Source organism: Meles meles, chromosome 15, assembly GCF_922984935.1.
Source record: "Meles meles chromosome 15, mMelMel3.1 paternal haplotype, whole genome shotgun sequence".
Classification (NCBI taxonomy): Eukaryota; Metazoa; Chordata; class Mammalia; order Carnivora; family Mustelidae; genus Meles; species Meles meles.
The window spans coordinates 66,923,642-66,936,223 of NC_060080.1; the positions used below are offsets into that span (position 1 = coordinate 66,923,642).

Sequence of the window (12,582 nt, forward strand, 5' to 3'; positions counted from 1 at the left end):
AGTAAAGGGAAAAGATTGCTAGCCACAGGACGGCCCAAAGGTATATATTGGCCCAGGCAATCCAAGATTCTACTCTCTATACACCTTGCAAAATGCCACATGAATGCATACTAATTTTAATTAAGATGATTTTGGAAGGGCATTTCTCTGGTTTCTACAGCAAGATCCTTTTTCCTCTAAAGTAGGAGAAGACACATTTCAAGATTTTTCCTAAAGATTCTTCATTTGGGGGGAATAATGATGAAAACAACATTAAGAACGTTTATGGAGCACTTACTATAGGTTGCCATCTAATTTAACCCTATTATTAGCCGTGTTCTTTTTTTAATATTTTATTTATTTGACAGAGAGAAATCACAACTAGGCAGAGAGGCAGGCAGAGAGAGAGGGAGGAAACAGGCTCCCTGCGGAGCAGAGAGCCCCATGTGGGGCTTGATCCCAGGACCCTGGGATCATGACCTGAGCCAAAGGCAGAGGCTTTAACCCACTGAGCCACCCAGGCGCCCCTATTAGCCCTGTTTTATACACGAACAGAGAGTTTCACTAGCTTGCCTAGGTTCCCACAGCTGTAAGTTTCAGAGCCAGGATCTGAAGCAGGCAGGAAGACTCTAGAGCCCAGGCTCTCAATTACCTAATTAAGAAATTTTGCTGTTTCTTAATCCAGTGTTATAAAACATTTTTACTGCTACTTTAAAATATATAAATGCTCAAAGTAGAGGTTTATGTAAATGTAAAAAGCACACACTACAAAACTGTAATACTCTATTTATTTTCTAAAAATAAAAATTGTTTTACATGCCCATTTTGTCCCGGGGAAAAGGTTTTTATGTTTCTTCAAAACGAGGAGTAACATTTGATTTTGCTGGGGGAACTAAGTTCCCTCAAGCTAAAATTACTTTGATGATTCCAGTCGTGCATAGCATAGCGATTTATGACAAATATGTAATGTTTGTCACCCATCTTGGGTGACTTCCAAATGCTTCCTTTTAGTAGCTCTTGATTTTCTTTGGATTTTTTTTTCAATAGCCAAATAATCAAACAACAATGTCTGAATCACGTTTGCTCTAGTCAGGGAATACCAACATGTTGAAAAACAGCTTGGGTTATTTAAAATCCTACTACATTCACTTGCAACTTTGAAGAGCATTTATGCTTTAGTGACCTGGATTTTTTAAAGGAGAAGAGGAAAAAGAGAAAAAAACAAACAAAACCAAGTTTGCAGCTCAAGTCCCTCTTTTGCTATCTGATGCATTGACTTTGCCTACTCCGTTTTGCGGGCGAAAGCACGCTTAAGAGATCAAATCAAACTATCCGAAAAAGGCTGTCTGCATCCCTCGTGTTTAAAAGAGAAGGATTTCGTTCCCTCTCCTTCACACATCAAAGAAGGCACTCGGGGAGGAAATAAACCATAATTAGGCATGAGCGACCGAGCAGACAGACCCTTTCCTCTGCCTTCCCCATCCCCGCCCCCACGCCCTGGCAACAGTCCTGGGCTCGAGCGAGGCGCGGGTCACCGCAGCAGCTGCAGCGAGCGCGCTTCCGCGCCCGCGCCCGCCGCCAAAATCTGGGCGGCGGCGGGGCCGGCCCGCGGGGCGCGCGCACTCGGGAGCGCGCTCATGCAGCGGTTTTCTTCTCCCACAATCCAGAGGCTGCGGCGCGGGAGGGGCGGAGAGTCGGCGGAAGGATATGGGCGCGGAGGGAGAAGCGCGCTCCCTTTGACGGAGGGCTCGTGGCTCTGGTTGGGCGGTGAAGAGCGGGGTGTGATGCGGCACTGCGGTTCTGAGGCCGTTACTCCGGCTCCTCCAGAGAGGGCGGAGGAGGAGGCTGGAGCGCGGCGGTGATTTTGTGCTAGGGCTTCCCAGAGGCGCGCTGAAAAGGCTGCAGGGCTCAGGAAACTGGGGGGTTAGGGACACACATTCAAGCCCCCACCCCCCCGGGAGGGGAAGGGGGCTGGAGGCGAGGCTTGAGGGCGACGGAGGGATGGTGTCTGCTCGGGGGGAAGGGGTGAGCCCTGCCTGTCGTTGGTGAGGGGCTGCGGGCAGGGGAGGCTCCGCGGGTCGAAGCGGCTCCATGCCCACTGGTGGGTGGAACGTGTTGAGCGGAACGCGGAGGTCGAGGCTGGCTGCCGCTTGGAACCCCCAACGTGGTATCTAACGTGGTATTTCATTTAGCCCACGTTGGGATTAATTCATTGCGGGCAGCTCCGCTGGTCTGGCTCCTCCAGGAGCTGGGCAACCTTGACGGGCTTTTTGTCTCGCTGCTCCAGCCCCCTTTCCCTTCCTCCTCCTCCAGATGCCTTTTCTCTGCCCCTCCTCGCCCGGTACAGACATTTCCAGCGCAAGCTGCCGCTCGTGGCTGCTGTCGAAGCCGCTTCTCGGGTTTTCGGCTCGTTCCCCTCTGGGGTGTTTTTTGAGGAGGGAGACTTTTTCTCCCCTCCACGATGGGATTTTCTTCCTGTGCCAAAATGGACTTTCATTGATTTCTACTCACTTCTTCAACGTTTAGTGATCCATTCCCTAGGCGTATTTTTGTGGTAGTTCCCCTTTTCAAATACATTATCTATAAAATGGAGAACGAGATTTTTACTCCCCTTCTGGAGCAGTTCATGACCAGCCCCTTGGTCACTTGGGTAAGTAGGGTGTTATTTATTGTGTATTTTGCTGCATTATTTGTGGCGGCAGAGATGGAGATGGGCGTTCGTGTCCTTATGATCGTTCTGTTCTAGGTTAAAACGTTTGGACCTCTGGCTGCAGGAAATGGGACCAACCTGGATGAATATGTGGCTTTGGTGGATGGGGTATTCTTGAACCAGGTCATGCTCCAAATGTAAGTGTTTTTTGTTTTTTTTTTTCCTTCTTCTTTCCTAGGTAACTTGTTTTCTTTGAAAAGGACATACTGAAAACTTAGAGACTTTATGTTTGAAGCTCCTCATTTAGCCAAAACAATTCAGGTGGTTTAAGAATTAGACTTTGAAAGGGGTGATAGTCTTACGTGCCCCCCAGCCCATTTTTCATAACATAATTATACCTGTTAAAATTGTGAAATTTTAATTCTTATTCTGCAAACCGTATATTGTTACTTATTGTCTTCAGTGCTGAAATCCAAGCCACATTGTCCTCTGATAATTTGGTGAAAAAAGAGAGAATATGAGAATAGTTTCCTAAGGGGGAATAAAGCCTCTACTGTGAAGTTATGTGTATTTGATGCAGAAGTGTTTCTTATTAACCTCTGTGTCTAAAAATAAGTGGCTCAAATTTTGAAACTGGTGAAGTAATAACAGATTTCAGAAGAGAGAATTTCGAATAACTGTTCTGATTGGTGAGAACTGTTGCTGTAACAAGTAATTTAAGTAGGTACAGTAACTCAAGTCCGATGAGATTAGTACCTGAATTAACGTGAATATTTGGGAGATCATTTAAAGGTATTTTTAGGGCGTTTGTGAAATGCTAGTAACATCTTGATGACGACTAAATAATGATTTAGTAGGAAAATCTTTGTCTTTTATGTTTGTGATACTGGGTTTGTATTAAGTAGAAAAGTGTTTTTAGGGTGTGAATTGATATCAAAATCATTGGTAGCTATATCAGTGAAATGTTTTTATCATTATAGGTAATGTAGCATACATGCATCCTAAGTACATCAGGGTAGGTTTTCTAAGTACAAACTCTGAATGTTGTAGTTGTGCTCGAAATAATGTGTATTTAGCCTTCTGTCTTTTGAATAGAATCTGATTACGAGAGTAGTTTGGAACTTTGAATTTTAAGGCAGTCTTACTTTTTTATATATGTGGGAATTTAGTGCATTATTAATAAATAATTGTTACTAAGGAATAAGTCTGTGAATAGACGAATAACATAAAGTATCATTTCTGTATTTTGTAGGAAATTATGTTTCTTATTAGATTTTTTATTTAAAAGAGGTCGAAGTCAAATTCGTAAATGTTCCAGTGATAACTTCTCAGTCTGTGTGCTCAGAGGTATTTGTAGTCTGTGTGCTGATTTTCATGTATGTGTTGATTCCATAGGGAAGTATTACACTACTATATGCTTTCTTAAGGTGTTTTATTTGTATAGGCACCCAAAGAAATAGATATATATATATTATTTAAATGTGTGTATATATTTTTTCTTTAAGAAAGGAAAAAAGAGTGTAGACATTAATTATCTCCAGGGATAGTAAATATATTTTTGGCAGCTCTCTCCCGGAACTGTTTTTTATCTTTGCAATATCCCCCTATTCCCTAAGCAAAATGGTAGAATAATTAAATTTACTTCTATTTTAGGGGACACACATGACAGGAAAGGTAGCCATTACAGTAGATACTCAGAATTTATTTCCTTGTTTTTAGACAGAAAATTTTGAAATTGTATTCTGAGCTCTAAAAAGAAAGGTGTTTTTACAAAATAGGAAAATACATTACTTTAATTTTCCACTTTATTTTATTTATTTTAAAGTGGGTTTCATGCCCAAGGCATGAGGCTTGAACTCATGACCCTGAGATTGAGAGTCTCATGCTGTACTGGCTCAGCCAGCCAGGCACCCCTTTTTTTCCACTTTAATGTTTTTTATTTGAATGATTTTTTTTCCAAAAAATACTTAGATTTTTTTGAGTCCTGAATAGTTAGCGAAGGTGCTAAAAACAGACACTTTAGCTTGTTTCCACTTTGAGCGCAGTTTTATGTTTAAAAATACATATGTATATTTTGAAAGTAATGGTGTTTCAAAATAGTGGTTGCCAGGTTTTTTTTTCTTTCTTTTTTTTTTTTGGAGGACTAGCTCCATTCCAAACCTCAACTCTGCTTCTGTTTTCAGTTCCACCTCTCAGCTTCTTTAAAAGTTTTTTCAGTGTCCTAATTCTGTTCTGAATGACCTATATAAATAAAAGGGAAAGAAAATTAAGAAAAAAGGAAGAAGTAGGCATTAGTTTTTTAAAAAATAATTTTCTAAAATAAGATAAATTTATTGTAGTGAATTATTTTCCTAAGAGAGCAACGAAATATACATTATTTCTAAAGCTGTATTTTGCTAACTTTAAAATCATAAAATGCATCTGTTAAGTATTTTGTTCAAGTTAATATTTAATTTTAATATTTAATTTAATGTACTCTATTAAATTGTCAGTTGAAACTGTGCACAGTTAAACTAAAAGTTAGACTTAGTCTCAGTCATTTCTGACTTTGTTTTGATTTGTTTACAGAATATGTGAGTGAGAACCCTTTCTAAATCAAACTATATATGTTTCTTCCTGTTTGTTTTGCTTGGAGTTTGTTGAGCTTCTTACATCTGTGGGTTTATAGTTTCTAACAAATTCAGAAAAAATTTGGGCATTATTTTAAAAAATACATATGTATAAAGAATATTTAAGAGTGTGTGTGTGTGTGTATTTTTCATGTCCCCACTTCCCTTTTTGGAAGTCCAGTTACATGTAAATCAGGCTGCTAGGTGTTTACTGGTATTCTTTTCAGTTTTTTCAGTCTTCTAATTTTAGATTATCTTTCCGTGTCTCCAACTTCATTAATTTTTTTGTAATGTTTAATTTGTTCTTAATTGTGTCCAGCATATTTTTCATTTCAGACATTACAATTTTATTCTAGAAATTGAGTTTTTTTAAATATCTCCCATTTCTATAGCTTTCATGCTTTGTCTTTTCTGTAACTTCTTGAGTATATGGGATATAGTTATAACTAGATTAATGTTTATTTCTACTAATTCTATCTGTATCATTTCTAGATTGGTTTTGATTGATTTTTCTCCTCATAAAGGATTGTGTTTTCTTGCTTTTGTATGCCTGGTAATTTTTGATTGGATGTTAGACATTTGAAATTTTACCGTGTGGGATACTGGGTATTTTTATATTTCATTAGGTATTCTTGAGTTTTCTTCTGGGATATAGTTAAGTTACTTGGAAACAGTTTGATCTTTTCAGATGTTACTTTAAAGTTGTAGCATCTATTGTCTACTACTGTCACTCTATTGACAAAACCCTCTAAGTACTCTGGGTGGTGAAAACAGGGGCTGATCCTGGACCTGTGTGAACCCTGGGTGGTGTTCCTTCTAATCCTGTTTGATATTTTTTTCCACTGTTCTTGGGTAATTTCCTCATGTGTATATACTAAAAAGTACTCAACGGAAGACTTGCGGGATGCCCTCTGCAGATCTCTGGATTTTTTAGGTATTCTGCTTTGTATATGACCATCACTTTGTTGTTTCTAGATTAAGTTCCATCTTACCTCAGCAAGGTCATTGTTCTACCTGGGTTCCTCAGCTCTGTTCTATGGCTTAGGAACTCTTTCAAGGTAGTAAGTTGGGGCAATTGAGGATTCATTTTGTATGTTTCCAACCTATCAAGGATCTACTGTCCTTTGTTGCCTGATATCCATTGCCTTGAAAAGCAATATATTTTGTCTTTTTTTCCAGTTGTTTCAGGCTAGAGGGTAAATTTGGTTCCTGATATTCCATCTTGGCCAAAGTAGAAATCTACTTATGTACTTATAAATACACGTTTGGCCTGCCATTCTTGTATTCCTGCTTTCAGTTGTGACAGAAGTTAGTTACAGAAGACTTATGGATATTTTTTTCATCTACAATGTTTACTAAAAGTAAGAATATTGGTTATTGATTTTGATTTTGCCATTTTGGACCTTGTTTGCATTGACTTCTTCATGCCAGTTTACAAACTTTGCCTTACAATTTTGAAATCTTTTCACTGACTCGGGATTCACTGCATGTAGAGATGAATTCTGGATTTCATTGAGTAGCTCTTTGAATCAAAGAATCTTGTAAGTGCTTGTGACATGACATCCCTCTTTAATGGGAAGGGGAAGCTCTTTAGAGATTGGGAATGATGGGCCAGGTCTTCTGCATGCTGTAGGACATTTTCGTACTTCAGCCAAATGAAATCTTTCTTAGTGCTAGTTATCAGCCATAAGGCTTGTGGCAGTAGAAATCATCATTTCTCTGTTTCAGATGTCATGCGGTTCTGTAACCCTATTTGAATATTACTTGCTATGAAATTTTAAGAAATTTATAACATAATCGTGAATTTCATAATCCTAAAGTTTAAAAAGTGTGTATTTATATTACCTAAGCAGTTGAAAATATGGATATATTAGGGTTTTTAGTATTGAGAAAATTATTAATAGTATCAGAACAATGATATGACTCAACCCCGTTACATAACTAGAGAGATCTATACTGACTGTTAAGATATACTTGTTCTAGCTTTTCTTCTTTTAGAATCTTGAGTTGGAAGGAACTTTGGAAGTCCTCTATTTTGAAAATATGTTTTAATTAAAAAATTAATAATGACAAAAATTAAATGACACATAGTCATGTAGATTCTCCTTAAGTATTTCCTGAGAGGCAGCTTCATAAAGTATATCTAAAAGAAGCCATTTGTGTAATAGAGGAAGTTAACCGAGAAATGTTCCTTAGTTCTATGAATGTTTAAGATTCAAAAAGTAAGAGGAGGTGGATGGGGAGGGATGAAATAGATAAAGGGGATCAAGGGTATACTTATCTTGATGAGCACTGAGTAATGTATATGATTGTTGAATCATTATATTGTATACCAGAAACTAATATAACACTGTATTGTTAATTATACCTCAATTTAAAAAAAAGATTTAAAAGTAGATTGTGCTAACTTTATGACTGTAACAACCTTAACATGACTTATAAAATATATGGGTTCCTTACCCAAGTATGGCATTGACTCTGAATTTTGGTTTGGGCATCTCAGGTTTTCTCATTGGACCTCATATTTTTTGTTTAGTTTAGATTTTGTTTTTTGCTTCTTTAAAAAACACACTTATGGTATAGTCATAGCTGTTGTCTTATGATCCAGTTTTGTGATTTATCTTCCAGATATGCCTGATATATCCCTGTGTGTGTGTGTGTGTGTGTGTGTGTGTGTATGTATGTGTGTGTGTATATATATATATATATATATATATATATATATATATATACACACACACACCAGATATATCCCTGACTTTTGAATTAATGTGCTAGCCCTGATTGGTCTTACTTTTGGGCTTGCCCGTCTTAAAGTTTGTTCTCATCTGTGATCATATGTGCTTCTATAAGACTGTAAATGTATTTTGGGGATAACATTTATCTCACTGGATTGCAGCTCTCGGTATGTCTGAGTCCACTGATTATCCTGTGAATTTCTTGAAGCCATGGACTGTACTTTTCATCTTTATTCTTAGTGTAGTGCTTGACATACAGTAGGTACTTGATATACTTCAGTTGAATGAATGAATGAATAATGGAGAGGTAATGTGGTAAAGTAGAATGAATTTGGTCTTTGAGTCAGATGCCTTTAAGTCAGACAGGGTTTAATTCTCACTATGCTACTGATTAGTGTATGACCTTAAACAATTTACTTAGCATTTCCAAATCTCATTTCCTGCATTTATTGGATGAACGATAATATTTCCTTCCTGGAGTAGACTTAATCTCTGATAAGACACAGATAGGTATCTATTTTCTGTTTTGTTTACTACTGTATCCCCAATGTTGGTTGCTGTCATTAGTATTATCATGTGCTAGGTCATTCCTACCTGTTTCTGTTTCTTCAAACAAATCATGATCACTCACAGCTTAGTTTTGCATGATTTCTCCTGGTGTCACCTCTATATAGCTGTATGTTTATTGTTTAGCAAGTTCTCAATATTTTCATTTATAAACAGGATAAAAAGACTCACAGGGTTATGAGAATCAGATAGGATAATTTGTATACAGTGCTTAGCATATAGGAAGATTAAATCATTGTTAGCTATTGGTCTTTGTTTTATTTCTATCATTATCATAATCATTTTTCTGTACACTGCCCTCCCCCCCCCCCTTTTTTTAAAAGATTTTGTTTATTTATTTGACAGACAGAGATCACAAGTAGGCAGAGAGGCAGGCAGAGAGGGGGGGGGGAAGCAGGCTCCCCGCTGAGCAGAGAGCCCGATGCGGGGCTCGATCCCAGGATCCTGGGATCATGACCTGAGCTGAAGGCAGAGGCCTCAACCCACTGAACCACCCAGGTGCCCCTGCCCTTTCCCCCTTTTTTTTGGCTAGCAAGGTTTTACTCATTCTTAACACCCTCCGAAGTCTCTTGGCGTAGTTAGTTGCTCTCTCCTCTATCATCCCATATCTGTCTTTACCAAATTGTGTTAAAGTGCTGCAGCTACTACGTAGTTAACATTTAGAGGCTAGAGATATTTTTTTTAATTTTTTTAATTTATTTGACAGAGAGAAATCACAACTAGGCAGAGAGGCAGGCAGAGAGAGAGGAGGAAGCAGGCTCCCTGCGGAGCAGAGAGCCCGATGTGGTGCTCGATCCCAGGACCCTGGGATCATGACCTGAGCCGAAGGCAGAGGCTTTAACCCACTGAGCCACCCAGGCACCCCTAGAGGCTAGAGATTTTTGTTATGTATCACCAACACCTAGCATAGATTTGATATGTCACAAGTTTTTTTATTAAATGTCAAAGGAGTGAATGAAACATTTTGTAATTTTATTAGCTTTTACATTTTTGAGAATTCTAGCTTTAGTATTATAGAATTTAGTTTATTTTACCCTTTTTTTTTTTTTTTTTAAGAGGAAGAGCAAGAGAGAGCATGAGCAAGCGTAAGCATGAGTGTGGTGGGGAAGGACAAAGGGAATGGGAGAAACTCTTCAGCAGACCCTCCCTGAGCAACCCTGAGATCATGAGCGGAGCTGAAACCAGGAGTTGGACGCTGAACGAACTGAGCCACCCAGATTCCCCTAGTTTGTCTTCTATTTTTCTTCTATTTTCTCTTCTATTCCTCTGTCTCATTATTTAATTACCTTTAATTACCCACCTATGTTATGTCTAGCTTGAGTTGAGGTTGTGAGAACAAGTCATAGTCCATACTTTTGTATGGTATTAGAATATACAGTGACTGGAGTGCCTGGGTGGCTCAGTCCATTAAGCATCTGCCTTCGGCTAAGGTCATGATCCCAGGACCTGGGATTGAGCCCCACATCAGTGTCCTCGCTCGGTGGGGAGTCTGCTTCTCTCTCTACCTTCCCCAACTTGTGCTCATTCTCTCTCTGTCTCTCAAATAAATAAATAAAATCTTTAAAAAAGAATATACAGTGACTTCAGTTTGGTTTCCAATAGTGTTACTGGTGATGTCCAACATATTGAGATTTTTGTCCACAACCTTATAGTGGACTGATGTCTTTAAGAGCAGTCCATTGTGATTGTCTGATTCATATCTAATTAAACTATAAAAAGTGGTAAGAACCTAGAGAACAGAAAGTAATTGCTACATATGGGAGTATTTTTTAATTTTTTATCTGAAAATTCTCTTTGATATGTATTAATATGGGAAACTCATAAAGGAACAATAATACTTTTTATTTTTTTCATTTTTATTTTTTATTTTATTTACTTTTTTAAGTAACCGCTCACCCAGTGTGGGGCTTGAACCTCAACCCCAAGACTGAGTGACACACTCTACCAACTGAGCCAACCAGGTGCCCCAAGGAATTTTAGTTCTTAAATATAGTCTTTCAAGAATACCAGTTTACCTTCTTTTAGCATTTGTGAAGCAGATTGGTCCCAGTCTAAGTGTAATGTTTAAATATTTAAAAATGATATTTGAGATTTTAATTGATATTAAGAGATGTTTGTCTAATATTTAATTTAGTCATTACCAAGCTAGCTACTTTTAGGGAGTTGGTGGTGTGGTATAGAGGAAAAAACTACCTTGAAAGTTGTAAATTTAATTCCTGGACAAGGATGGATTGTGGAGTAGTCAAAAACACACATTTGTTGATTAGTTTACTATATTACATGGGTATGGTTTGTGGCAGCCCCAAAACATTTACAATAGCAAGATCAAAGGTCACTGATCACAGATTATTACAATGTAATAATCATAATGTAATAATGAAAAGTTTGAAATATTGCAAGAATTACCAAAATGTGACACAGAGACAAAAAGTGAGGCAAATATCGTTGGAGAAAGGGTGCCAAGAGACTTTACAGAAGATTGTCATAAACCTTCCATTTGTAAAAAATATAATTATCTACTAGGTGCAGTAAAGAGAAGTGCAATAAAAAGAGGTATGTCTATATCCACCTTCTTCCTGATTTTATTCCTGTGCTATCTTTGCTCTATTTTGCTAGTTCAATATTTAATAAAACTAGGTTGATGAAACTCATCTACTTTATTCTGACATTTGTGAGACTCAGGGCAAGCATTCATTTACCACAATAGGCCTAAATATTTAAGGGTTATAAATCAGGCTAATAAATTATTTACTATGTTCTCATCTTTTATCTTGAAATATATACCTTCATAGTGACTTAAAAGGAAAGATTCAAATTTTAGAATGTATAAAATTGAGAATTCAGATATTCAGTTTCACATCAGAATGTTGTGGAGCCCAACCTCCTCCCTCATCCCTAGCTCTAATACCACAGAGAGTTCTCATGTGCTGCATGCCTGTGGACATGCTGCACACATGTCCAAGATCCATGCTCTTCCATACAGCAATCCTTGGGGGTATGTATGTCTCTAGCATAGTCCATCCTCAGGACAGACCTAGGACAGATTCCTGTGCAAGCCATATAATTGGGTTAGAGATATTTGGGCAAGAAATTCCAGAGTTCCAAGTGACTGCAGTGTCATCTAGAAGGGGAGGTGTACAGGTATATCCTTTTATTTCCATGGATTCTTTGCCCATGGGTGAGGGGCATGGCCTGAGGAGGGCCAGAGTGGGTCTCGAAGCTGAGATCTATTTTGTCATACTCAGTGAGAAGGCTGAAGGGATGGTTCCATCCAAGATCAGTTTAGTCAATGAGTAATTTCTGAGGGCTCACTGTATCACAAGCTATCTACTAGGTGCTGGGGATATGATGCTGAATAAGATATGATCTTTGCTCACTAGTAAGGGGGACAACATGCAAATAAATTGCAGTGTGCTACATGTGCTATATAGTAGAATTATGTTCTTGAAATAATAGTGGCACAAAGAGGAAGAGGAAAAATTTGAACTAGGGCATGAAAGTTGAATAGGACCAATTTGGTAAGTTAGAAACAGTGGGAGTAGGAGGAAATGGCATAAAAAGAGGCATGAATATGTGACTAAAATAGTAGAATCCAATAACTATAGGTTATTTTGTATAGTCAAAGCAGAGATTACATGCTTCTTGAACATAGATGAGTTTGAAGAGGTGGGGATTGGGAGACTGTCCTTAGATAGCATGTTAAGAATTTTGGATTTTTTTCCTGTAGAGACATGTATTACTTCAGATTCTCTCTGGAGAAACAGAACTACCAAGGGGTGTGTGTATTTGCGTGTGTGTATACAGAGAGAGAGAGAGAAAGATTTTAAGGAACTGGGTCATGAGATTTTGGAGGATTCTCTGGTTTAAAAACTAATGGGGCAGTCTAGCAGGCTGGCAGGCTGGAGACTCAGGGAAGAGTTGCATTGAGTTCAAATTGGGGAGGGTATGTGCTATGGTGAGTGCTGTGAATTGTGTAAGACTGATAATTCACAGACCTTTACCCCTGAAGCAAATAATACATTATGTGTTAATAAGAAAT

The 12,582-nt window shown here is 38.3% G+C and overlaps 1 protein-coding gene across 5 annotated transcripts in view; it reads left to right on the forward strand.

Annotated features, from left to right (window-relative positions):
* The first annotated feature begins 1,685 nt into the window (after window positions 1–1,685).
* CCDC88A (coiled-coil domain containing 88A) overlaps window positions 1,686–12,582 on the forward strand; it is a 125,926-nt gene continuing 115,029 nt past the window's right edge. For all 5 annotated transcript variants that reach the window (XM_045978988.1, XM_045978989.1, XM_045978990.1 and 2 more), the window contains exons 1-2: window positions 1,686–2,629; window positions 2,726–2,826. In XM_045978988.1, the coding sequence (XP_045834944.1) occupies window positions 2,567–2,629; window positions 2,726–2,826 (164 nt within the window). In that variant the 5' untranslated portion in view covers window positions 1,686–2,566. The remainder of the gene's footprint in view (window positions 2,630–2,725; window positions 2,827–12,582) is intronic.